The 26647-nt window shown below is 42.8% G+C and overlaps 1 protein-coding gene across 4 annotated transcripts; it reads right to left on the reverse strand.

Moving 5' to 3' along the window:
* Positions 1-629: 629 nt before the first annotated feature.
* dyrk4 (dual-specificity tyrosine-(Y)-phosphorylation regulated kinase 4) lies at positions 630-26004 on the reverse strand. 4 transcript variants are annotated; one of them, XM_035643226.2, is made up of 15 exons: positions 25794-26004; positions 24955-25024; positions 10202-10285; positions 8515-8667; positions 8249-8399; positions 7860-8023; positions 6552-6688; positions 5393-5533; positions 4597-4735; positions 3595-3676; positions 3310-3482; positions 3161-3221; positions 2851-2980; positions 2524-2681; positions 630-2371 (listed from the first exon to the last, which is right to left on the reverse strand). In XM_035643226.2, the coding sequence occupies exons 1-15, from the start codon at positions 25823-25825 to the stop codon at positions 2100-2102; spliced, it is 1947 nt and encodes a 648-aa protein (XP_035499119.1). In that variant the 5' UTR covers positions 25826-26004; the 3' UTR covers positions 630-2099. The 4 variants fall into 4 exon arrangements, with proteins under 4 accessions (XP_035499119.1, XP_035499116.1, XP_035499117.1 ...); XM_035643223.1 differs by lacking the exons at positions 24955-25024; positions 25794-26004 and adding an exon at positions 23634-23732; XM_035643224.1 differs by lacking the exons at positions 24955-25024; positions 25794-26004 and adding an exon at positions 15241-15405.
* Between the last annotated feature and the right edge of the window lie 643 nt (positions 26005-26647).

Genomic DNA, 26647 nt, shown 5'->3' on the forward strand with positions numbered 1-26647 from the left:
AAGAGTTTTTCCCAAACAAACAAAAGCGTCCTTAAATTAATATATAGTGGCATTTGACATCTGTTAAACTTCTGTGTTCAATGCAATATCAGAAAATGATGCTATTTCAAATGTTATGCTTTGAATGGTCACGGTTTAGAAGCTGATATACTGCAGGACATCAATCAATCAGTCAATTAATCAATCTGCTTTTGAATAAATGTCTTAATAAATGAATAAAAGTGGGTTGCACATTTTTCAAGTTTGCTTTTTCTTATTAATACATTTTATTAATGTAATGCTATTGAAGATATTCAAAGATGCTTTTAAATGACGAGTAAATTACTGGCAAAATACGGTTGAAATTTATATATGCTATTTGAATACATATTGATAAAATGTATACTTCTGAATTATCCTACTTTCACATGAAAGTCAGCATGATGGTTATTAGACAGTCAATGGCAAATTATAAAATTTTTTCATGTCTTTTTTTTACTTTTACTATAACACTGGCACAATACGGACTACATACTTACCAGTATATCCAGTATAATCTGAGGTCCAAGTTCGATTTCAACAATGTCCCAAAGAGACTGATACATAAACACATACATAAGGATACAAATCATGAAATGTTTTAAGACACATTTTCTTTGAAACAGCTTTTTATTAAACATAAAAGACATAAAAAGTTACTTTTCTTGACTTTTTTCCCAGCTGCAGTCCATCCTCTTCGGGATCGCTGCTTGCTTAGCTAATAGATAAAAAGGGAACGGGTCTATCTTCAATTTAAGTTTGATCTCTGTTGGCTACTAAAAACATAAATAAGGTGTAAAAAGATGATGAATGTCCTGTAACATTAGCAGAGACATACTTTTGTCAAATAAGAGGGACCTTGGCGAGGTCGTCTGAACTCTTGTCCGTCCGAATATAATCGTTTCTAATCCAGCTGTTCACGCACACAATAGTAAAGTGCAAGATTTCTAATACTGCAAGGCACAAACTATCAATAGTAGGATTGTCATTTTGTTTCTAATGTAAAAAATATAATGAATAACAACAAAAATATTTTCATACAGTCACAACACAACAAGTAAAACCTTGTCTAAAACCTCAACAAATATCTTCAATATTTTCTCAAAATAAGTCCTGTATTACACAAATATAAGAAATGACAGCAGAAATATATACAATCAATTCTATTACAAATACATGTTTTATGATTATCAATTAAATTTTTGCACAAATATTCAACAAAGGATCAAATATATTCCATAATAAATAAGAACAATTAATAATCAATAGGTAATCATTCTCACAATCAACAATTACAAAGTACATGACAATTATTTCTTTGTCAACACAATTTTAAAAAAGAAGATATTTTTTTGGCTCAGCCTTTATTGCAAACAATCCTCCAAATCATCCTTCAGATTTTCTACCCACGCACTTAAAAAAAAAACAGTCAGCGACATTGTTTTTTAACTGATACGTCAATGCGCAGCAAAGATTGTGCAGCAATGAGTTTTTTTTTCTGTAGAATGAATTAGAATTTTAACCATTTGATCCAAACGTAACATTTTTATATGGCAGACTTAGCTTAGAGTGATGTCTCCACAGTGACACATTTGAACCAAACGCCTGCCTGCAACAGCATCTTAACTTCTTTATGTAAAAAATAAAAATAAAATTAACAACTGGTTGATTGACCTCACTGTCACACAAACTCAAAGTTTCACAGAATAAAAATAATACACTATGACTGCGTACCTAAAACAATAAATAAAAGATGTATGATGGGTGTGTCCCCACCACACATCAGTGTTTTGTTCATGGCACGTGGGAACTGGTAGGTGATGTCGTCTTGAGCTGCTTTCCACCGGAAACTCAGGAACTCTGACTTCTCTATCAGATGACATCATGTTGACTACAACAGCTCGAAGGATCTTTTAATTTTTTTTTGTGTGCTCAGGGTCCAAAAAAAATCCATCTTCCTTGCAGCTTGTCCTTTTACTTGCACTGCAGCAACTCAGCCAGTCGGGTGGGGGAGTGGGACCCTGAGTCCGAGTGTCCCCAGTTCCCACTTGTCACAAACGCAGCGCATTTCGCTCGGGCTGTTACATGATAGGTGGCAAACACTGAGATGGTTCCTGGCTGTCTTTTCTCTCCGTGCCCACTTCCTCTTGAGGTTTGATAATGATGTGAACGGGCCTTACGCCACCTCCTTGCTGTATGGTTTCCGTGGAGAGCTTGCCATCGCCCTCACACACCTCCTCCTCTGCTGACGCCCCAATGGGCCGCAGGCGCTCGGCAGGTGCCGTCTTTGTTCCTGATTCGGAGACGTCTCTCTTCAGCTTGTCGTTGGTGTTCGTCTCTGAGCTGACCCTCTCTGCGGCAACATGGAAACAAAGGACATTAAACGTCAGCTCGAGGTGTTTACAAAAGAACTCTGCTGGTATGTCTGCAGCTATGGCATCAGCTTTTAATCTTGTTCTATTCAATTTATAACAATATCATACTTGTAATGAGCCTTACTCTTACCAGGCTTGCTAATAATTTGTCTGTCTGTGTTGGTCGAACTGTCCGAGGCCTTCTTCACAACGGGCCTGGTTCTCGGCCGCACTTTGTTGAAGTTCCCCTCCAGGATCCACTCATGCTGCAACCCCTCGTCAGGAGTCATCCGCTTGGTTGGATCCCAACTGAAAAGCAGAGAAAATAATATAATTTAAGTGAGCAAATGCAGCTAGATTCATGATCCATTAAAGCATACTAAACAAAAAATGGTAAAATTCAGTACTTATGCAGTTATTTCAGGACGTCAACAAAATAAAAGAGAAGCTTATTAGCAGAAGAGCAAAGGTGACATACGTGAGGCAGCCTTTGATGAAGTCTAAGAATAAAGCGTCATTCGATTTCAAAGCGGCCGGCAGCTCCTTCGAGTTGGGCCTCCGCTTCTTCCCTTTGCTGTTAGTGATGTTCCTCGGGTTTCCTTTGGAGTCTGTGCACAAAAGACAGCGCGGACTTTTATCACACGACCTGCAAAGATATCCATTCGACTTTTCTAGTCGGCTATGATATATCAATAAAGGTTCATCTTATTTTATCTTACATAAAAAAATAAAACATCCACAGAAATAACACATCTAAAACAAGACGTAGGCGAAGAAAGTTTTCTCACCGAAGAACAACCTCCTCCTTGATGCTGACTGGACAAAATCGTTTGGAGGCATTCCAAGAACCTAAAAAAAACAAGTTGTATTTATATTTGGTCAACGTGCAAAAATAAATGGGAAAAAATATGGACACGCGTCTTTGTCTGTGTAGTACCTCCATTATGCAAGCTATCTGCTCCACTTCGCTCTCTCCTGGAAAAAGAGGATAGCCGGTGTAGAGCTCAGCGAGGATGCAGCCCAGGCTCCACATGTCAATGGCCATGCTGTAGGGGTGACCCAGGATCACCTCCGGGGAGCGGTAGAAGCGGCTCTGGATGTAGGTGTACACTGATGCAAGTGATAGCGGAGGACAATAAGTTCATATATATTCATGTCCACAAGACCAGACTTGACCATTTCTTTGATTTGGTAGAAATCAAATGAGTTTTTATGCTCTTACCCCTTTGTTGTTCGTAACAGCTTGACCCAAAGTCCACGACCTTGATGTTCCCCGGCCCCCTCTGAGACAACAGGATGTTCTCCTGTTCAGGAGTAAAAAAAAACAAAAAACCAGTCAAACGTTATGCTGCGTTCTGCATAGTACTAGTGCAATTTTATAATGCTCCACAAGATGGCGCGAAATTTCCACTAGTGTTCTGGTGAATCTTCCCTGGACAATTATTACAAGTCAGCAGTCCAGTGTGATCCAGTGGATAGGTGTGTGTGTGTGATCCACATCGGGTTTCATGGACTTCAATAATTTACAGATGTGATAAAAAAACTAAACCATTATTGTATTCTCATATATTACTACACTATATTCTATTATACCATAATGAATAAATGTGTCACTATTTTACCATTATAGTAATAATATACATATTATATAAATTTTATCTGTATACTCTTTTGATTTCACAGTTAGAGTAACATGGACAACTGCACTACCGATATCATTTCTATAGATTAGCCTTTTTATAACTGCATATACCTTAAGTTATTGTTTAATTTGGTGGCATGCTTAATTAATGTGTACTGTATGTGTATGGGTGTCTGCTCGATTGCATATATATGTATGTTTGTATGTATAGCTGTTTTTGAAAAATATGTATTTTAAGCTATATGTCAAGCACTTTGTAACTTTGTGAAGTAAAAAGCGCTACCCAAAGAAGTTAAATTATTCATATATTAAATGTTGAATTCTTATTCCATACTCACTCACAGGACGAATATGGGGATAACTACATTGCCGAAGCATGCGTTTTTTAATCTGTTGAGTAGTCATAGTTAATTCTGCACACACAGCACTTTAGTCTTGCTCTGTTTCCATGTTGTATGTTGCATGTGTTGATGAACTCTATTTGCACTTTTTTCGCCCGTGAGACACATTTCATTCCACCACATACTGTGTATGAGGATGAACGACAAATCGAATTGAACGTAAAATATAAAAAGTCCATACCGGTTTGAGGTCACAGTGGATAATCTTCTCCCTGTGCAGCATCTGCAGGCACCTGAGGAGAGCGTGGGCGAAGCGACGGATGAGAGCGAGACTGAAGCCCTGAAAGTTGTTTTTTTTGATGAGCTCGTACAAGTTGACCCTGTGAAAGGACAGGAAATGCGATTAATGGTTAGTGCATGATAGAAGAATAGAACCTACAACAAATCATCCACTGACTGTCAAGAGCATACTTGGGGTATAATCTATGATCATGTCACATTCAGAGTGGCACAGAGACACGCGGGTTATCCTCCCGCTATTTCGTGCCCCTTGCGATAAGCGTATACTTCTTTAGCCTGTGCAACCGGAGCCTTCACACCACGAAGCAAGGAGGCGTAAGAGATAGCGACCTAATCAAGGCCTTAACTAAAGGATTCGGTGACGGTAACGTGAGACAAGGTGGCGGTCCGAGGCGTCCTCTAAAGGTCATTCATCCAGAGTGATGTGCAAAACTATCTCCCTTCAAATAGATATCGGTGGCGTGCCACGTCAAAATGCAGATGGCTTAAGGTACACAGGTAATCACTTAACTCCTGACTGACTGCAGTCATGTAGAAGTAATGACTAGAGACAAGTGCCTCTGATAAGACAGTAAACTGATCAGACCCTGCTGTTGTGCGTGGGAAAAAGGTGGCTAACATTGAGTGCGTTTGATTAACACATCAATTATTCAGCAACGTTTATATAGCCTCCTGTAGGATGGTTTTCGGAACATGCCGGGGTGCCGAATGCCGAATGCGAGAGAGAATGTACAAACCCGAGGAGCTCAAAGGAGATGCAAAGGTGGTTTCGGAAGTAGAAGTACTCCTTCATGTGGATGACGTTGTGCAGGTTGTCTTTGTCTTTCCGCTTTATTACATCCAGGATCTTCAGCTCGACCAGAGCTTGGTGGTGAAACCTGCGGGTGAATTTGCAAGAGTTGTTAGATTCTGAAATCTGAACATCACCTGTGATTTGAAGAAGATTATATTTCTGACTTTCCGTATACTAGCCAGGTCAGAATAAATATGAATGTAGTGTCAAATTCTGTCCTGAGAAAATATTAATGACACAAGCATAAAACGTCTGTTCTTAAACTCTCACAATCCCTCTGCCTGTCCCGTCATTTACAATCGCCCCCCCGGGAGAAATCAGATCTGCGATAGTTATCTGAAAGTGCAGACAGCGCTGTGACTATGCACACATTTTGTTTTCTGCATTATTGAAGTGCTGGTAAGACCTGACGGCCCCTGCAGCATCTAACCTATAGGACTCAGCCTGTTGCTGCCACTGTGATCCTCGGCGAGTAAAGGGGGGCAGGTAAGATAACACCAAGAGGTGCGACTTGCGTAATGCTAAATCAGGATCTCAACGATTTTGGCAGACTCCTGAAGTGTAAAATGATCACGGTGCAAGCATGTGGGAAAAAAACCCTCACAACAGGGTGTCAGATCTCAAATGACTGGCACTCGTTGACTGCATGTGAAAAATAACTTATTCTCTTCAGTAACAGAAGCAGACGCGAGTTTTCCTTTCGCATGTGACGAAGGCAACAGGAGATATAGTCCAAGTCAAACGCGTTCACACCAACAGGAAACTTTGGTGCAGCGTTTTCGTTTACAGTCATCAACACTCCCACTCGCTCAGAAATTTTTACCAGGGGTCTAAATGGAAAAATTCCAGAGCAACATTTGGGTTCTCACATACAGCCCCTTCGGAAAGAGGTTCAGGAAAATGAAGTCTGGACTTCAGTGTGTGTCTGAAAGCAGCTTATAGTGACAAAGCATCAAACCTAGTAACGCAGGTTGTTTAATTATTTATTTATATAATATTCTAGATTTAAAGTTCTTTTACATGAAAGGTTTTAGTCAAACATGAATTGGTCAGAAGTGAATTCAATAAATGTAATATTTCACAATCAAATATTTACAGCTCACCTTTTCTTATTGCGTATCATCTTGATGGCTACGAGTTCGTTGGTTTTGTGGTCGAGACATTTTAGGACCTGCCCAAAGGAGCCTTTCCCGATCACTTCAAGCACTTCGAACCTGTAGCCAATGTGGTCGTGCAGCACCTGGAAGAACGAGAGGCTGAGCACAGTGAATATTTAGGCCAGAGCGCGCACTTTCAACAATTGTTTACTCCTACTGAAAAAACACAACAACAGCAAGATTTTTAACCATGAACAGCTGTTCTGCTGATATATTATCTAACACACAACTGCCTCTCAGTCTCCTCGGTGCGGTTTATTGTAAACGATATTAAAGAATAAAGTCGGCTGCAGTCGTAACTGCAGCTGTTGGATTAAGGTCATATGAAGGCAGCTGTGTGTTTGTGTGTGTGTGTGTGTGTTTTTGAGTGATTAAGTGAAAAAAACAACATGGCGTCTTCACATTTTCAGTTTATCCTCTTACTTTAAAATCATCTTAATTTCATGTCTGTGCATATTTGCATGTCTGATAATATCTTTAAGTGGCTGACACAAACTCGGGCCCTCAAAATAAAAAAATAAAAATAGAGAAAAAGAAAAATTATATTGATCCCCTGGGAAGACTGGGTTTCATTACAGTTTCGCCAACCGAGAATAGAAATATATACCGACCTACTGTTATAATAAATATAAATTAGAAGTATGTAAAAGTATGTGAATTATGTGCATCATACTACGCATAATTATACAGCATATACAGCAAATAAGTGATTATTACTACATTATTATTTACAAGTAATAAAATAAACATGAGTGTAGATAAAAATAAAATTATAAAGAAGCAAATTTGAAAAAAATCATACTGTTGGTTTGGAATACATCAGCGAATGAACCTAAATAATTTGAATACTTTCCATCAATGCCAACATCTTTATGGACTATGCCATTCATTTTTAGATTTAATTCTTCCTTTCCTGGTGATTATGAGTTTAAGTTCTTGTTAATCTCGCAAGTTGGCTGGAGAATATATGATTTAGAAAATTTGACTAAATCTGACTCCAGCAACTGTTAGGAAAAATCTTTGTCGACGAATTCAAGTGCTCCTGGGAAATTTAAGACTTTTGGAGTTAATCTCGAGATAGCAAACTTTTTATTAGCTCATAAGTATAATGTTTATGCTTTGTTTTTTGGCAGCATACAATTGTAAGCAAAACAACTCTGCTTGGAAGGTGCTGGTCTATATGGTCGGGAAAAGTGTGAAATAACCTAAAATGAGATTTAACATGGTTGAACCTATAAACATCTAACACATTACCCTGACGTAGCTTCCGTGCTCGTCGTCATATCCAGAGTTTTGCGGCGTTCCTTGGGATCCCTCGATCTTCTGAGAGCCCAGACCGAGGAACCAGATCTCTGCGTAGTCCATGATCTCCTCCTGCTCAAACACCGTCAGCCGGTCCTGGAAGTTCTTCAGTGCCTCTGCAGCAGGAAGCAAGAGGAGGAGGACAATATGAATCATATTCACATTGATTACACCTCTGCCAAGAGCAGAGGACTGTGAATTTAACCGTCAATGCCAACATGCTATTTTTATTGCATTAGTTCAATAAAAACAAACAACCCCGAAGAGATTTACAATGTGAGATAATGTCTCTGTGGCTTTTGTAATTCTGTTGTATTATATTTTAATCTTGAACAACGTACCTGTGGGTGACATGGGTAATCTCTGTCCCTCGTATGCCTTCTCTTTCTCCACCTTGTTGCTGAAAATCTTGCTGTTGCGAGAGGCCGACACTTTATCCATCCCTGCACCGAACCGCATGTTGAACTGCTGGGTGGGCTTCGGCTTCTCGTCCTGTCCAATGAAAAAGCACAAAGGGAAAGAGGAGTCCGCAATTAGCAAAGAGAAGATAATGTAACTACTACTTTGGAGAAAATATTGATGACACGTGACTGCATGAGAGGCTCACCGAGTGCATCTGAAAGTTGTTCTGGCCCCCTTTGTTGGCGATCTGGGGCAGGATGTTGTCCGACTGCTGGTGCTGGTTTTTGGCATTGCTGACCACCACCTGGACCACCGGTGGCTCGAGCTGAGGCAAAGTCCCTCCAGCAGGGCCAAACTTCTGAAAAACCGAGGGGATTGATTTTTTATTTTATGGCCTTCAATAGAGAAATATATATATTTCAGTCAGATTTGTAGCAGTATGAATAATAAAAGTATCTAATGCACAAAAGCATGGAGAATATTCATGCGCATAAGCGAAGAAATTGCTCAACTTCCACTGTTGGAGGGCTTTGAAGATCTTTTTCGTAAAGACGGTCCCCCCCCCCTCTGTATCTCCAGTAAAAAAATAAATAAATACTGAGCAGCACATCCAGTAGAAAACATAAAACAAAGGCAGCCGGTGAGAGCAGGGTCAGCAAGTGCAAAGTCGCAATGCATTCCTCATTTTTCAAGCTGTAGATACATGCCCGTCACAGCCGCCTTTCATTTTTTCATGAGTACATCTTCCTGTCAAGGGGCTGCACCTCAGTCAGTTTTTGTTTTGTGTTCTCAACTTGCGAACGACATCCCTTTCACATCTCGGGTGACCAGAACCCCCCACCCCAGCAGGTCGCGGCTGGAATTACTGATCAGGGTGAGAGTGAACTGGGGACAAAGCCCCGAGAGGCTGGTGTCCTGACAGGGTCTGTCTGTGGCGGCTCTGTAGGGGGGAGGTGAAGAGCGGCGACCTGCTTTTCCCTGGCTGCCGCCCCTGCCTGCCACGGGAGCACGATTACACGTGTCACCGACTTGCAAGCCTCACTCAGCCCTGGCAATGATGGGCAAAATTAGACCTCTGTATCTATGCCAAGGTCTCTGAGAGAAGGAAAAAAGAAATATCCTACAGAAGTGTATTTGTGTCAAGATGAGCTTGGCAGAGAATATTAAAGTCACGTTTTCACTTTTGATCGTAAAGTCCACAAATTTCAAAGACAAAAATTCAAACCAGATCTGGCCTCCATCTTCTATGCGATCATGTAGCCTTTATCAAATTTACTGTTTCGGCAACATTTTACAATCTTTCATGCTTATTATTAACAGCATTCCAGGGATAAAAGCTCTCCCATCAATACAGTAGATAGTTCTGATATTTCTCGTGTGTTAAGAGCTGCTGCAGGATCTGCCAACTTGGGTTATGACGCATAGAGATAGGGCTAAATATAGTCGCGAGGCACCTGCCACAGCAGGCAGAGGAAGTAAACACAGTTATGTGCCTGCACATGCCATTTGAATAAGATGCTCCCGTATCACTGGAAATCTCTGATGCGTGACACCACATACATGCAGAGAGTCATGTACATTTTGTTCTCTGTGGTTAATAAATGTGTTTTTTTAATCTTTTAAAAGTATTATTTCTACAAAAATGATAAGTTAGTTGTTAGGTTTTGTCCATGATGCAAGTAGGAACATTAATGAGTGTGAATCCTTAGATTTTTATTTAATAAGGGAAGGCATTCTTCTGTGGTTTTTACTGCACATGCAGTAAAATGCGGAGGAAGCAGATGAACATGTCTCAAGAATAATTCAGGCACGTCAAACGCTATAGAGGGAATTGTTAATGCGTGTTCTGGGTGAGCTGCTACACAGCATCCATGCAGAGGGGGAGCGCTGACCTGTGAGCAGGGTCGGTTCGTTCCGAGCCGGTTTCCCTCTGCTGGGAGTCGGTGGGGGTGAGGGAAAGCCTCCGGTCGTGACGTCTGTGGGAGGAATGACAGCGATGCATGAAACACGTGACAAAACAGCAGGGGGGTAGTGCAGCTTTTATATTTGAAAACATGCTGGAAATAACAGCAATGGGTGACCGTATTCCTTAGCAGTCACGTTAAATAGTAATGAAACTGCCTCTTGTGTTCCTGCACGCTGTTTTTCTCCAGAAACACACGGCCCGTGGGGCAAGCTGAGCCGAGCGAGTGGCTGCAGCCAGACGAGCAAAAATAATGCACTATGATCCTAAAAATAGATTGCTTCAGCAGAAAAACCCAGCAACAACGATCCCCCTCGCTATCCTCAGTGTGTGTGTGTGTGTGTACCTGCTGGTGTACAGCCCATGTGCACATCCGTGTGTCTGGCAGTGGATGTACACGTGCAGGCTTGTGGCACGCCGGAGAGAAACTGAACGACAGGTCTAAATGTGTTAAAAATGTCGAAAGCGAGAAAGCAGAGTTGATTTAAAAAGAAGCATCACAGACGACAGGCTTCTTTCCGACACCAAGCCAGCTTACACGTGCCTTAATAATCAGTGAGCCTGTAACTGTGTTGGCCGACACCATATGGGTGAAATAAAGCTTTAGCTCCATATGGCGTTACGTGCTCAACTCTGCCAGCCTGGCAGGGAGGGAGGGAGACGGGCTGAGAGGGGTTGTTGTCCACTGGTGCTGGATGGGAAACCGCTTCCCGATCCTAATCTAAGGCAAAAGCAACGTGGCAGTATGATCCAGCGGGAGAAGGAGACGACCATGTTCGCACCATGAAATTATGGGTTCACACCTTTACAAAGCTCAGGTTGGCTTAGAGGCTAACATTAGCAAACTATCTAAGAAATAATAATGTGTAATTTAAGACATCTTTTGGATTGGAGGCTGACAAACTTCCTCACACCACCAACCACTACACCAAGCAAACACCTCAAGGACCAGTCGGTCAACTGAATGAAAAGAGACCAACACTGATACTGAGCTGACATCCGACTTCTACAATTACTGGTCACTGGATGAAAGTAAACACATCTTGCAAATTTCTCACCATAGCTGTGCTCTTTGCATTTAAGTTGTTACAATAGTGTGTTACATGGGTTCCATGTAGGTCACTGTGGCAGGTTGGCAATCCGAAAAACATCACCTGTGTAGGTGTTAAGGTCTGCTGTAAGCCCGGCTAACGAGCACTGAGCCAGTGGGAACCCAGTGACGTCACTGCACGTGCCAAAGAAAAAAATGTGACCGTGACCTTTAATTCCATGCGATGATGTGAGAGTTGGGTGTTTGGGTAATGATGTATAAATGAATGAACACATTTCTATTTCATTTCAAAATGTTCACTTCCATCCCATCCATTGTCGGTACCACTTATGCTTCGAGGGGCAATCCCAGCTGATATTGGGCGAGGGGCTGGCAACACTCGCATTCACACTTTCAATTTGGAGTCTCCAGTTAACCCATCTAATGTTTTTGGACTGTGGGAGGATGCCCGCGTACAATGAGAAAACCCATGCAGGCACAGGGACAACATCCAAAGCCCACACAGAAAGGTATCGGTCGGCCGACGGGTTCGAACCTAGAACTTTGGGGCAAGCCGCTCTCATTTTTCCTCCCTCTGTTATTAAATTCCGTACAAGATGAGATTCAACACAGCAGGGGTTAACATTACACTGATAGCTGTATTTGTGCCTGCAGGTTTGCAGAAAAATGTGAATGACAGAAAACTAAACAGACAGAGAGTCAGATAAAATTTAATAGTCTGATGCTGTTATTTGTGTTTCCTGTGGATGAATGCATCTATACTCGGATGAATTTCACGAATGGTTCTTTGCCGGAGGTATAGAGGATCATCCCAGCGGGTTTGGCCTTTAGGGTCCACCAGGGTCAGTTGGTCATGGGGTCAACAATGCGATTATAAAACCGCAGGAGTAACAGAGTGGCTAAACATCAACACACTGTAAATATGTGCTCATGGACAATCTCAGCTGTCAGACACATTTTTAATTGTATAATCACTTTGCCCCCTCACTTTCACTTGGTCTCAAATGTGACTGCACATAGGGAAGGATGCATGTCAAGTCACCATAACCATAAAGAAATTAGAAAAAGAAGAAAAAATGATGAAATTCTTTCAAGATCCAAAAACAGCAAGGGTTAAATTTACATCAGTTTCCATGTAGGGTGTGAAAAATACATCAGAACGCATATAGACTTACAGAATCTGTCAGCGTAACAAACACAGAAATAAGTAAGGCTGAACATCGACTGAAATAGAAATGGATCGGATTTTTCATCACAACTTGGCGTGCGGTCAGGAGGATAACGGGGGTGGACGAAAAGAAAAGAAGCAATCGAGTGGGATAACGCATATGGAGGAGGAATGGGAATGTTTCCAACGCGAGAATGACTTCTTGATGCATGAATCAGTGAAGATGGAGAGAATATACAGTAAAATATATGATAAGACTTGTACATCAGTTTATCTTTGTAAAATTATACGGGTGTGACTTATCCTGGAGCGAAGACCTGCATCTGGCCACAAGTACCTCTCATATCATGGACAACTTTAGGGATAATGTGGAAATAAGTAAGTTTTTGATGGGGTGTGATATGGTGGGAGGTAAAACATTGGTTATAGAGCAACGTCAAAACTCTCTCATTGATTAGATAACCAAACCACCATTCTAATTCATAATAGATCAATAAATGCGCTTTAAATAAAAACCAACAGTGCCACTACTCTGCATCTTCCCAACAGATCGACCAACCGAAACGAGGCGTCTCACCTTGTTGTTTATTTCTGGCAACATGCTGCGTTATCAGTGTCGGTCTCTCACTGCTGCTCGACAAACCCCCCCCCCCCCCCCCAAAAAAAAAACCCAGTGGAGAGAGATTATAAGATCCAAGGAAAAGTCATTGCGTCCAACTCTTGTCAACTTCGCGATGGACACTGCAACAAAAACCGACGCGTGGAAAATATCGACCGACGACCGATCGGAGCCACGGACCCTCCGAGCTGCTGCTGCTGCGGCCGCCGGCTTTTACGCGCAGGAGTAGGTGCGCCGTCCGTCGCCAGAGGGAACGGATTAGCGAGGGGACACAAGCTGCGCCTTTACGCGCACTTCGGCTGAGACGCCGAAGGAGCCACCTGTTCAGGTCTCCCCCCCCAGCACACCCCCACCCCCCCTGACAGATGGAGCTCTCCCGATATAGACGTGAGACTGATGCGCTCTCCAGCGAGCCGACGCTCGAGCACCCCGAGAGACGCGCGCGGTTCACACGCCGACGCGCGAGCACGTGGCCGTGCGCACACTGATGGAGTCGAGCGCACGTCATCCACAATTCATCTGAAGTTGGCGCAAACCCTCTGGGAATCTCTCCTTCATTCGGGGGGCGGGGGGGTAAGTTGCCTCTCTCAGAGGTGGTCCAGAAGGTCTCGCACCTTTCACCATCAATGGATGGGAAAAATAATGTTTTCAAGACACATTTTGCTTATAATAAAACAAGGATGAGACGAGATGCTTTTAGAAAAATCTAATGAGTATTAAAGAATATGAAATAGACATTGAAGGGGCACTTTTATATATGCATATAAAATATAAAGGGCCCATCCAGTCTGTTTTGTGGGTTGGTTGGTCTGCTGACATCTAAAGATAATTTTGGGAGTCAGAACCAACATTTAATAAAGGAGAAAGATTGATTTAAACAGAGAAAGGAGGAAAGCGCATACGATTTCTTCTCTGTCTATAGTGATTCTCTAAAATTATACATTTTTTAGTTGTTGTTTTAGATCGACTACTATTTGAGGCAGTCACTAGATTTTGAAAGCACTTCACAACACCACCAGAAGAGAACCGTAAATATTCAAAAACTTCAGTTTGAGCAAGACAATTTATTTCACCTGATCACACTGTTATGTGAAATTTTATTTTATCCCTCAGAGGCCGGACACTGCAGCATTATCACCGCTGTAATTGTTGTCAGGGTGCAAGAGGACGTTCGATTAATCCCCACTGCAGGGGGGGAGGCAACAACTCAGCTGTTCCATGTAATGAAGAGCCCGGAACAAGTGCAGGAGATGAATATGATAATGAAGATTTCAGCAGTTATGCAACAGCAGCGGCCACTTCAGTAATCAGCCCGAAGACCTTGGGGCAGGATGAGCCTGCTATCCAGGAAGCTGCTCCTATACACCCTCATTATTAATCTGCAGCTAATCTTTTTCCATTATTGCCTAACATGTTGTCATATTTCAGGGATTTACCCAATAATAAACACACCAAGAAAGACAAAAGTGGAGTTGGACCGCACATTTGTGTAAAGTGCAGCTAACAAGCGTGCAAGAACTTAACGCACCGATTTTCAGGATTTGTGCTGAGAAACAGAAAGGTTTTGGCCCCTGCTGGTGGAGTGGCTGCCATCCGGGGGGGCGGGACACAACAACAACAAGAGGGGACAGGGGGCACTTCTCAGAAGAGGGAGGCTTAAACACATATGATCATACTCTTGCACATGTCCCAAAATGTCAAACTGTCACCTAAACATTGAAGCAATCCAAGAAAACCAAAGTTATGCTCTGAAGTTTTTGGAAAACATTACACACAATCAAACTGTCACTGTAAACGTCACTGTAAACTGCAAACGTTGCCACAGTTTACCTGAGAGAGTCATTATATGTTGCGTGCATTTGGTTGCCCTGGTGACAAAGCAGTGGCGATAAGAAGCATAGGAAGAAAAATACAGATACAGTGCGACTCACCATGGCAACCAAATGAAACAAAGCGTGACAATTTGTGTACGCATGACATAACACACAACAAGGACTGTGCAACCCCCGAGCAGTTCTCAAAATAGAAACTCAAATAGTCGGAATAAGACTTGGATGTGGGTGGATGGAAAAATGAAAACAAATAATTTCTTTTCTTTCTATCTTGCATCTCTGCGGCCTTTAAACATACCTCAGGTTGGACCCGCCTGCTCCTGCCCCAGCAGCAGCCATGGAGGAGGCTAAAACCACAGCAGGCCGGTGAGGTCCCGTCTTCCCACATTGCACATTTCACCCATGCTGCTACAAACATGCCCCAAAGCCCACCTCAGCCTCTAGACACCATTTCCAGCCAGACGGGGAAGGTGTTGTAGTTACTCAGCAGGTCAGAGATCAGATAGACACCATCGGAAGCAAAACAGGGGAGGAGGAGGAGGAGGAGGAGGAGGAGGAGGAGGAGGAGGATGCTAGGCCTTCACGTCCTGCTGTTTCACTTCTGGAAACTGTAAGTGTTAATCCTTGGCTTCTTTAGCCAAAAAATGTAATCTTCTTCAACTTCTGTTCTCGTCACGTCGGACTTTCCAACGTCTTTGTCTTCAGTGCGAATCCAGAAAAAAAATTTGTGCAACGTCTCACTACGGAGCTACTTGTATTTCTTCACAACTCTCCATTGTTCTCTCGACTGGCACAAGACCCTGGTGCTCGTGTGTTTTTCTTCCCCAACAGGTTCCTCCAAGATATCTTTTTTCGCTGCTCCCGGACACAGGCGAAAGAAGAGAGGCGGGCTGCAGACAGACAATGAGAGGATGCTGTTGCCGTAACCGGTGAGGGGAGTGCTCACCGACTTCGCTGCTGCTGCTGCCAGTGACGTATGGATGGGCCCCGACGAGGGACCCATCCTGAGCCGGAGACACAGCAGCAGGGGCCTGGCACTTAGCTTCCGCTTAAAGAGGCCTCTGGGAGAGGGGCTGGCGGGGCGGGGGGTTATGGGACTAGAGAGAGACGCGCTGTAGATGCAGAGGAAGTCCGACGGGGAGGAGGTACGGGTCTAATGGGCCTCCCATGTGGTTAAACAGATGCCTCCAACTTTCCTCTGCCATCCTCACTTGCCACTGTATCCTGGAGACAAAGCCGCAGGGAACTGCCTCCTTGTCTCCTCAGCCGTTGCCGTTGTCGTCGTCGTCGTCTCTCCTGCCATTCTCCACCTGCCTTGCTGCTGTCACAAACCCCCTGCGGGATGCCACAGTCTTGCTGACAAATAGAGCGTAGGTGAAAGTTTACCCCAACACACCCTGGCTGCCCCTGGCCGCCCGCCTGCTGCACACAGCAGCAGGGAACTGCAGTGTCCACGGCAGGACACGACACAGAGGCTGGCTTATTAGCTTCATACTGCAGGGGGGCTATTAGCCTTATACTGCATGTAGTCACGGTGGACCTGAGTGCCATCTCTGTGTCTTTTATTCAGTGTTGATGATTATGAATCTACTGAAGGTGATTTAGTGGTGATAAAGTTCAAACTGTACAGTGCAGGCAGCGTTTCATTTTTAAACGTTGTCCTTAAAATACAGGACGTGTTACTCCGAGGAGCAACAAGTATCTTACACGTGTTCCACCCCTCACCCAAAAATAAAAACTGTAAATCACCTTGTTTTGGTGACAGGAAAAATGTTGCTATTTCTGTAGCATGAAGCACCGGGGTACTGTATTTCATTACTCCCCCGTCAGCCGCTCCCCGACTCTTATGACACAGAGGGGTGGCGGCTGTGTCTTGTCCAATACTCGTCTTGAGGCCTTTTAATTTACAATATTTAATTAATGTCTCTCCACACTCAACTATAACGGAGACATTTGGCAGGCGGTTCAGGGCCTCCCAGGGCGACACCTTTCCCACGTCTTTGGTCCATCGGGCCAGATCTGGATCGAGTGGACAACTGGTGGTTGGGCGGGCGACACCCGGGCCAGATGAGACTCTGCTGAAGTGGCGTCAAATGACCTCCGCTTAGAGGTCCATAACCTGGTGGTGCCTAACAATCTGTTAGGCTCTTGGCTGAGCGCTCGCAGGTGCCAGGCGAGGCAAACTGAAGCTGAGATGAGCTTCCGGGCCAAAATAGACAGTATCAGTGTCTCCTGCCATCTGGCAGAGAGCAGTGTGGGTAGTTTGACCTGGCTGGCAGGTGGGACAGCAGCATCTGCACTTTTAGCCACACAGTGGGCTGCTCATTGACAGCATGTCACCATGTGAGAAATGGGTCAGGTTCACAAGTTGACACAAGCGCATACACTTGGACACACTCGCAGGCGATTACAGGCTCAGATGTGCCTTACATATGACATGTTAATGGCGCTTGGCAACACAAATTGGTTGCCTGAAGGAGCGTGGATTAACAGCAGTGCTTGTGGCGACGCGCCCCTCTGTCTTTCATCCAGCTGTTTATGGACCGGGAGCTAAATGAGTACTTCCCTTTTAATAAGAGATGACGAAGAGTCATGGTCCAGGTCAGATCTCTATCTGATAAACCACTTGTTAAATTGGGTAGAAATCTCAAACTGAAACCTTTGCTATTAATATTTAAAAATATAAATAAAGCTTAATAAAGCCTAATAAAGTTTAAATCCACTGGAGTTCATATTTGCTCAGAAATGACTGACTGGTGGCTGATGAACAAACTGCACGCAGTATTTGTGTTTGTATGTAAATGAATACACTGTTATTATTGTCATTACAATCAAGTCATAATTCTGAATGTTTGCCTGATTATCTCTATTTTCTTTTTAAAACATCAACATACTCAAATCAAAAGGACTGATTGAGTTCTGTGTGTGTGTGTGTTTCTTTGTTCGCGTAAATCTGCTCTTCTTGTGTGTGTGTGTGTGTGTGTGTGTGAGATTGTGGTTGTGGTTGTAGACGCAGCGGAAAATTAAGAAGGGCTCGAGCAAAGCCAAATCTTATTAGCCGCGTGGAGAGCTCTCTGTCCACGGTGGTCAAGGAGGAGAGACAAAAAAATAAATAAACCTCAACTGATCTCGCGTCCAACATTAGTAACAGTAGCCGGTGTTTTATTGTAGCACAGCGCTGTCAAAGGTCAAGGTTTGAATTGGTTGACGCATCAGTCATACTCCTGCTTTGTACAGTGTATTGTATGTTTTTGAAAATATGTAAATGTGTGTATGTTTTATATATGTAATATATATATTTATTTTTAATTATTTTATACCCTTCCTGATAAAATATATGTTTGAAAAAAACAATAAAATATCAATTACATAAAATATAAAAATTATGCCTTTTGGATTGTTTGCAATGTACATTTTGACCGATTTGTAAGCTTTCTTTTATACATTTTATACATCTCTCTCTATATATATGTATATATACACAAGATATAGATAGATAAAGATATATCTTCATACATCCCTATAAAAACATATACATGCAGACGTAAGAATAGCACAAGTTCTATGTGCTAGGGCCACAAATTAATCAATAATTGAAAGCATTCATATTAATATTTGATATCAATGTGTATTGAATTATTGAATGTGCTATTTCTCCACTCCTGTGTATTTGTGGGTGTGTGTTGATGTGGGCTTGTCGGTGGAGGTGCATTTCGACCCACTGCTTCAAATATGTGTCAACTGCGTCTGCCCCGTCACAGGCCACCTACATACAGAGTACACATATCCTCTCGTGCTCTATAATACATCACTCATTATTTTATGCACTGTGATAACCAGCCGAGTTTCCCGTCTGTCTCCGTCAGACTTGAGACCCAGACACCTCGCAAAAATTGCCAGAATGGGGCCAAAACTAAAAAATCCCTCTGGCCTTGTTTAGCAGATGATTGGACCATGGTGGTATTATAAACAATAGACTTTCCCCATTTCCCCGCACCATGAGTCTGAAAACGTAATCCTTCACTTTTGAGGCTAATCTAAAAATACAGACAAAATCCTTTTTTTTATACTAATCCTGTGCCCCAGAATATTAACAAGTTGGCGTCAGACAGCCAACATTTGACTAGAGCAAATCCTCACCGCATAATGTCGGCCATCGTTATAGGTCAGTGCTCAGGAAACCCTATTCCTTCACTTTTCTCTTTAACCATCTCTCCATCCGCCTCGTATTCCTCTGCAATGCAACCACACAAGCAAAGAGGCGCAGGCCAGCAAACAACCGATCGATACGTGAGCTCGAAAAAGGAGCAGTGATGCTGCAGATTTCTGCTCTTGTCTTAAAGCCCTCCTCTTTAAACCGCAATAGGACGACTTCCTGCCTGTATAAAAGTCATAAAATGAAGGTGTAGTAATGGCATCATGGTGATGTCAGGCAGAATGACTGTTCTCATCAGTCCTCGCTTTTAAAAAAAAAAAGTATTTTATATTAGAATTTGGTAGAAGAGACACAGGAATCTACGACGGCCTATTAGGGCCAAAATACGGAGGCGAGGAGGGGGGGACAACATTTTTCTGACACTTAAGTCGTAAATTTACGAGAAAACGAACTTGGATATTCTCTGAGATTAAAGTTGTAAAGTCGCAAATCTACGAGGAAAAAAAAAACACACAGTCGATGTAAGTTCACTAATGTCGCCATCAGGTTCAATTTCATAACCATAACTAGTTTTGTCAACTTGCCCAAGAGAAAATATTAAGAATATACTCAATGTACTAGATTAAAAGGCAGGAAGCTGCTACAATGACTCCTGACACAAAGTGGACTTTTGCAGTCTGATAAGACACCTCTGCAATCTGCTGTACTTTCTCTCCAAATTGCCACAGCATTTGAAAAATCTTACCTCGTTAATCATTCTTTCACTTAGGATCTGCTGCGTCCTATCCCAAGTCCTTCTCTGCTCGCCCCATGGCCCCATGGCCCCATCGCTGTTATTTTTCAATGAAGCTGATTGGATGAACTAAAATAACTGTCCCACTTGCGAGTCGGCTTAGGCAGGTGTGGGGGAAAAAATTTGCACAGGTGCACGTGTACGTGAGTTCATCTCCATCATCTAAATGTGTGTGCAGCAGGTTTCAGAGTTAAAAACGCTCAAAACTCTGCAGGCTCTAGATCCTCAGTAGAAGAGTGGGTGTTGACCTCAATGCCCCAGACTCTGCCCTGCCAGGCCCTGAGAACCTGACGATGGAGACGACGCTCTCAGGCAGCCGGTCCTGTGTGAGTGATGATGGCATTGCATTCGTGGCAGCACCGGGGGGCCACATACCTTGCCTTCAAATGGCTCTGATGACCCTTGGACAACCCTGCACAAGTCACTGCATTTCATTTTCCATTTTGAACTTTCTTAGAATTCATCCCCTCTCTTTTTCCTTTCCTCCCGTCTTCCTGCCCATTGCTAAAACCGGCTTAGTTACTGACATATGCCATAGCTGCATGTATCCCACCACCATTTTTTTTTTTAAACCTTTTACTTGTGTCCTTGCTCCTACAGCGGTGATGGGCAGGCTTTGTCACCGAGGTAAGACGAGCATTGTCAGCCCTTCTTTGATCCCATAAGTACCAACTGGCCTGTCACCTTCCACAACAACCTTGGCAAGGTGATCCGCCTTTGTCACCACCTGGACACAAAAGACCCCGTGTCCGAGGCTGCACCGACACAGGACAATGCGCTGCCTTCGAATGAGCACAAATTGCAGAATTAATCTGTGTGGCGGACGCGGACAAAGGGGAACTGAAACACTTGTCGTCCTCGGGTGCCAAATACACAAGGCTTCCACACGGAACGTCATCGGTGGACAGACCGAGCCTGGAAAGGAGATCCCGTCTTAGGGTTCTAACGGTTTTATTTAGCCAAGGCTCATGTGTTATCTACTGAACTCATTCTCATTCAACAGATGCCACAGGTATAAAGTTAAACAGGTGTATACTGACACACTCCGGCCAGTGAGACCGACTCAGGCATGACTACAAGGTTCATCCCGATTACTGTCATCACAATTATGTAAGACTATTATCAGTCTGTGAGTGGAGGAGAAAGTTATATTATTATTATAAATTATTACTATTACTACTACTACTACTACTATGATTTGTATTGTTGTTCTTTTTCTGCTTGGTATTATTATGAGACAATGGATGGACAAAAAATATTAAGAAGAAGAAGAAGAAGAATATTTTCTTTAATTTTTTTTTTAAACACAATGTTTTACACATTAAAACAAAAACAAAACAACTGTAAGAGTTGTTTTTGATATTTATGTTTTTACATATTTGTTTATTTCAAGATTTGGTGGAAGTAAAAGGGATTGTTTTAAAATTTCTAATGTAATAAATATCTACCTGTGGAGACTAAAATTGTACAATATGATTCGTAAATTGTTCTGTCACAGAAAATATTCAATTCAGCTGCTATATTTGATTGACATTATTGAGTAATAACTGGCATTGATTTAAAATAAATGTTTTTAACCATATTGATCTCGTACATCGAAGCTTTGGATGATTTATTTATCCAATCCAAATGTACTGTTTGCAGTATTATTAGTGCAGGTACTACTTGATGCTATAGAACGTGTATAGTGGTAATACTAAAAATGGTCTTCACGGATAAAAAGGGAGTCATAAAATCTCATGTTAGGATCCACATAAAGGAAGCAGTGGGTCTAACACAGTAACAGCGAGCGGCTCCTCTTATATAACCATAATTCAGATGAGACCTCGCACATTATTACACAACAATGCTCCTGAGCCTGTATGGAGAAGGAGGGAGAAGGTGCGAGGGAGGGGGAGGACGTTGGCAGACCCTGCTCAGCGGCTCTGTGCTGCATGAGTCACAGTTTAAAGAAAACAGATATAAGCAACCGAGCAAGGCACTCATTAACCAAAACTCCCCGGGTGGCTGTTTACCCAGAATTCTTCGTGAAGCCAATTAATGTTTATCCGACCCGGGGAGAATCTCAGTCCAGCTGTGTGCTCTGGAGCAGCACCGCAAATAAAAAAAACACCTGCTCAACGTGAGAATGTGCAGCTGTGACGTTGAACACCGGGCTCGGCCCTTGGCAGGATACAAGCGTGAGGCCGAATGATCCCCGGGCTCCCACGGAGCTGCGTGTACCTGTGGGAGGAACAACAGTCATCCACCGCAACGAGGACGCTGCTATCAGGACGCAGGGATTCACATGTTGAGAAGCACGGGCCATGTGACGGCCCCGACACATGAGCACATGAATGCTTGCGAGCATCCATAAACATGGACACAACTTATAACAACACAATCTATCAAAGAACCTGAGCAGAAATAAGCAGAGAGGTGATATTGGTTATGAAATATTTACTTCAGCTGTGTGCGTGCCAATATCTACAATATTAGACTCTAACTTGTGGATGGATCTTTATTAAACTTAATATATAATTTCACATGGAAATTTGGTCAAGTTCACCAGGGCCAAATACCCTCAAAATATATTATCTTATTATGTCATGAACCAATTGTCATATTGAGATGAAACTGGTGGCGTTGGAAATCTTATTGAAGGCATTTCAAGATGTGCCATCAGATTTTACCCATGATGTCATTTTTTTGCAGAAACATGGGGTCAAAGTTCACGCATTTTCATCCAATTTGACCTTTTTATCACAAATCCACTTACAGGTGACCTATCAACCACTTGACCATGCATATCAAAACTAGAGACATTGCTGAGGTCATATACAATATTTGACCTATAAAGGTCAAAACATTTTTGAATGAGCAAAACTTGGGGAATTGCATACAGAATTTGGATTTTTATTCGAGGTCATCATTCAACAGCCCTATGGGTTCGTAGAATAAAATCTGTAGCGAACTTGCTCATGACGTCATGAAAAATTATGCAATTTTCTGCGAAATGCCATATGCAACGTTTGAGCGAGCGGGGGTGAAGTACGTCTGCCATCTCTGATTGCCTTGTTCACACTGAGCCACGCTGTGCTCATGTGACACTGATATCAGCCTGTAATTCAGCAGAGGTGAGCTCTCCGTCTAAATGGCCGCCTTTTTAATCCAGAGGGTCCGGTGTCAGCGAGGGACAAAGCTGTGATGAGAAACCCAATCAGGGGTAAGGTTCATCAGAATAATGGAGACGCTCCCTCACTATTCCACAGCGGGTGGTGGGGGTAAAAAACCTGGGCCGGGTGTTCGCGTCTGCAATACTCAAAAGCGGGTTATGAAGTGCACGAAAATAATCAAGGTCATGGTCTCAAAGAGTGAAGAGCTTGATTAATGGATTAGTTAATCGACAGAAATTATTATATGTTTTCGATGTTTTAAGTAATTTTTTAAGCAAAAATAATTCTCTGGTTTGAGCTTTTTCATTGAGACAATTTTGTGTTTTTTAATCTGTTTTATTATAAACTGAAAATCTTGAGGTTTTGGACTGATGAAGGTGACAGCTTGGGTTCTGGAAAACTGTGATTTTCCACTATTTTCTGACATATTTACGAACTCAAACTATTAAAATATTGATTGAGAAAATAGTTGATGGTGAAAATAATAATAACCCAGGTTGCATTCCTGTATGATACAAGTTTAAAGCTTTCACAACCAACACAAACAACTGCATAAGAGCTGCAATACACCAGTGCTACAGACATACCACAGCATTTGTATTTCGGCACCAAACGTCCAAATAATCTTCAGCTCGTGAACGAGGGCCCAAAAATAAATCACGTACATCCATGAAGTATAACTGGAGGGATCTCACGACTCTAAAAAAAAGTCTTAAATGCCAAAGTTGGACAGTATAGTGAGTCATATCATGTGAAAGCTGCAAACACGAAAAACACATTGCAGGCTTCAGTCTCAGGGCACGTCACATCTTGAAGGCGTCGGCTGCATCTGCTGAGAGCAGCTGCTTGCGTCTGTATCTTGTAATGACGCAAATGCCCTCTATTGATATCCCAAATTAGAAAAAAGATGAAAACTTTTGATCTGACACTCCGAGGGCGGACGCTGTGTTCACAGCAGGAGCACTGATAGTTTCAAATGTCGCCTCAGACCCTGATGTTCTAATATCTTCGGCCCCCGTCTTATCTTGAGTGTATCTTGGCTCACGCTGGCACGGCCCTCGCTTATTAGCGAGAATGTCTAAGGGCTTTTTTTTCAAGTGCTCAGATCAAAGTGAATAAAAGACAGCATGGTGGGATTAAGAACTTTAAGACCCTGACCAACACACCCTGCAGTATGCAATGCTGTAATAAAGCACAACAATGCGAGATTTTGGGGGAAAACCCCCCAGAGCCCAGGTTACTTCAGAGTGAGACGAACAACAAGCCGAGTCAACTCTGGTCTCTCTGTAAGTTTCCCGTACGGTGTCTCACATCACAGGGCTTGAGTCTGCTCCTGCTCCGCTGGACAAAGAGCTCCAAACTGTATTAAAAGTTTAATCAACATTAAGTAGAAAAGTGCCCTACATGATCTCAGTAAAGGAAGTTCAGAGGGGCTTTGAAACACTAATCCCTTCGCATGTGTGTGTGTGTGTGTGTGTGTGGGGGGGGGGGGGTTAGCTGCACTGCTACGTAAGCGTGTCCTTGTAGGGCCGAGCTGAAGGTTGTGGTACTTTCCAGGGAGAGGGGATGACCGTTTTGCCCAAGGCTGTTTCGCTCTCCCGACTTTTTGCAAATTCGGAACGGTGCACCGCTCTCAGATGGTTTAGACGGCGCGGTCCGGGGACATCAACAAGCCAGCGAATGTTCCCTAATAAATTGTTTCTGCTGAGTGCACGCAATGCCCTAAATAACATTTATTTAATGGCCTGCACGTCAACACGTGGGTGTAGAGTTGCTCAGGAGGCCTACCGCAACCCCACAAAAAACAAAAAGACACCATAACTCATAGTAATATACTGAAGAGATCAGGGACTAAATTATTTCAACGTTGACAAATGTCACACATTTACCAGGAATGTCTCTCCCTACCTTGATCAGCAGCGGGAATGAGCCTTTTCTCTCCTTTAACAGCTTATCCAGCTTACTTTTGGGGCCATTCCTATCCACGGGAGAAAAAAATTTGATTAATATAACCACACACAATGTTTACCGCACGTTCATTGAAACTATTCTTCAGTGATGCCATTAGGCGTTGAAAAATGAAACTCTGCCCTTGTTGCCCTCGACCTTTACTGAGATGACAAGCACAATAAAAACACAATGTCCCGACTACACGACATTTCGGAGATATTTTATACGAGCAAGATTCTTTTTCCACTGGAGAAGCCTTTTGCACACTGACACCTTCTAGGCAAGTTGGTCTTATGATAAACATGTGTCTTATAGAGGTGCTAGAAGTGAAGTGTTTCGGATCGTTTCTGAGGAACTGTCAGTAGAGTTAAATGTCTCATTCACTCCCTCGCTAAACCGAGTAAGATCCTCACCCCAAGAATAAAGAACAAATCACTTTTGTAAAAGGCAAATGACCCAGAACCCCAATATTTATCATCTAACAGACGCATTAGGCTGCAGGAATCAGCTAACTCTTCACACATAGACAACATCATTGTATATACTTGTTATTCCGAAGAGAACAACGTGATTGGAGTGTAACATAAATAGTAAATCGTGTAGGATAATCACCCCAAGGATAAAAAAAAACCTAACAAATACCTTACATTTAATATCTAATAGACGTAATAATCTGCAGGAATCAACCGACTTTTCACATGTATGTGACACAATGTCAGCTACTTGTCATTCTGAGAGAACAGCGCGTTCGTTTACATTTATTATTCATAAACTTACAGGTGCAACATCGCACTTACCTTTTCTCCGACGACTTGTTTTTCGCGCTCATGGTGACACAAATCAACAGGGAGGCAGCGACATAGTGATTCAGTTTTTTAGCGTCCAAACCTGATGATAACACACACACACACACACACACGCGTGACAGCAGCCTGTGTGCTGCACCACCGGCTTATCCAAAAACACAATGGCAACACTAAGTACCCACTGACAATTTGAGTCTCTGCTTTTTCTTTTTCCCCCCCTCCTAGCTAAATAATGTGTGTGTGCTCGTGTGCAAGAGGGAGGGAGGGAGGGGGGAGGGAGGGGGGCGCGAGACAAAGGGGAGGGACAGACACTACACCCCCACTGTGCTATACGTTTACCACATACTGTACCAGGATGTAGAAGAATGAGAGGTGGATAACATAGAGGACATTTGGGTGCATTTTGTTGATTTGATTTATTATGGAATATATTTTATTATAAAAAAGGTGTCTGATTAAAAATTAGTATTTTTTTCAAAGTTTGCCTGGATGAAAACCTGAATAAGAGTTGGGGAAGCCGCCGGTCGGTTAAACGCATCTAATGGACACAGCATGAATCTTTTGTGAAGGTTTTTTCTCCCAAACAAGAGTTTTGCTGATGATTTTTTTTTGATACTACTCTGAAAACAGGTCACAGCTGTCTGTCTCCCTGCACAGACACATGGACATTATAGTCTGGCTTGATGATCCGCTCTGTCCATCAGCGTCTGGTTCAGAGGGCAGACATCAGGGAACAGGGAGACTGATGTGACGTCAGGGGACAAAAAAATCAATCACGGAAGTTCCTCTGTCCTGCCTCAGGACTGACAGCCCTCATTTAACTTGACCTGCTCCATAGGGAACTA

This window comes from Scophthalmus maximus, chromosome 7 (assembly GCF_022379125.1).
Source record: "Scophthalmus maximus strain ysfricsl-2021 chromosome 7, ASM2237912v1, whole genome shotgun sequence".
NCBI classification, from domain to species: Eukaryota; Metazoa; Chordata; class Actinopteri; order Pleuronectiformes; family Scophthalmidae; genus Scophthalmus; species Scophthalmus maximus.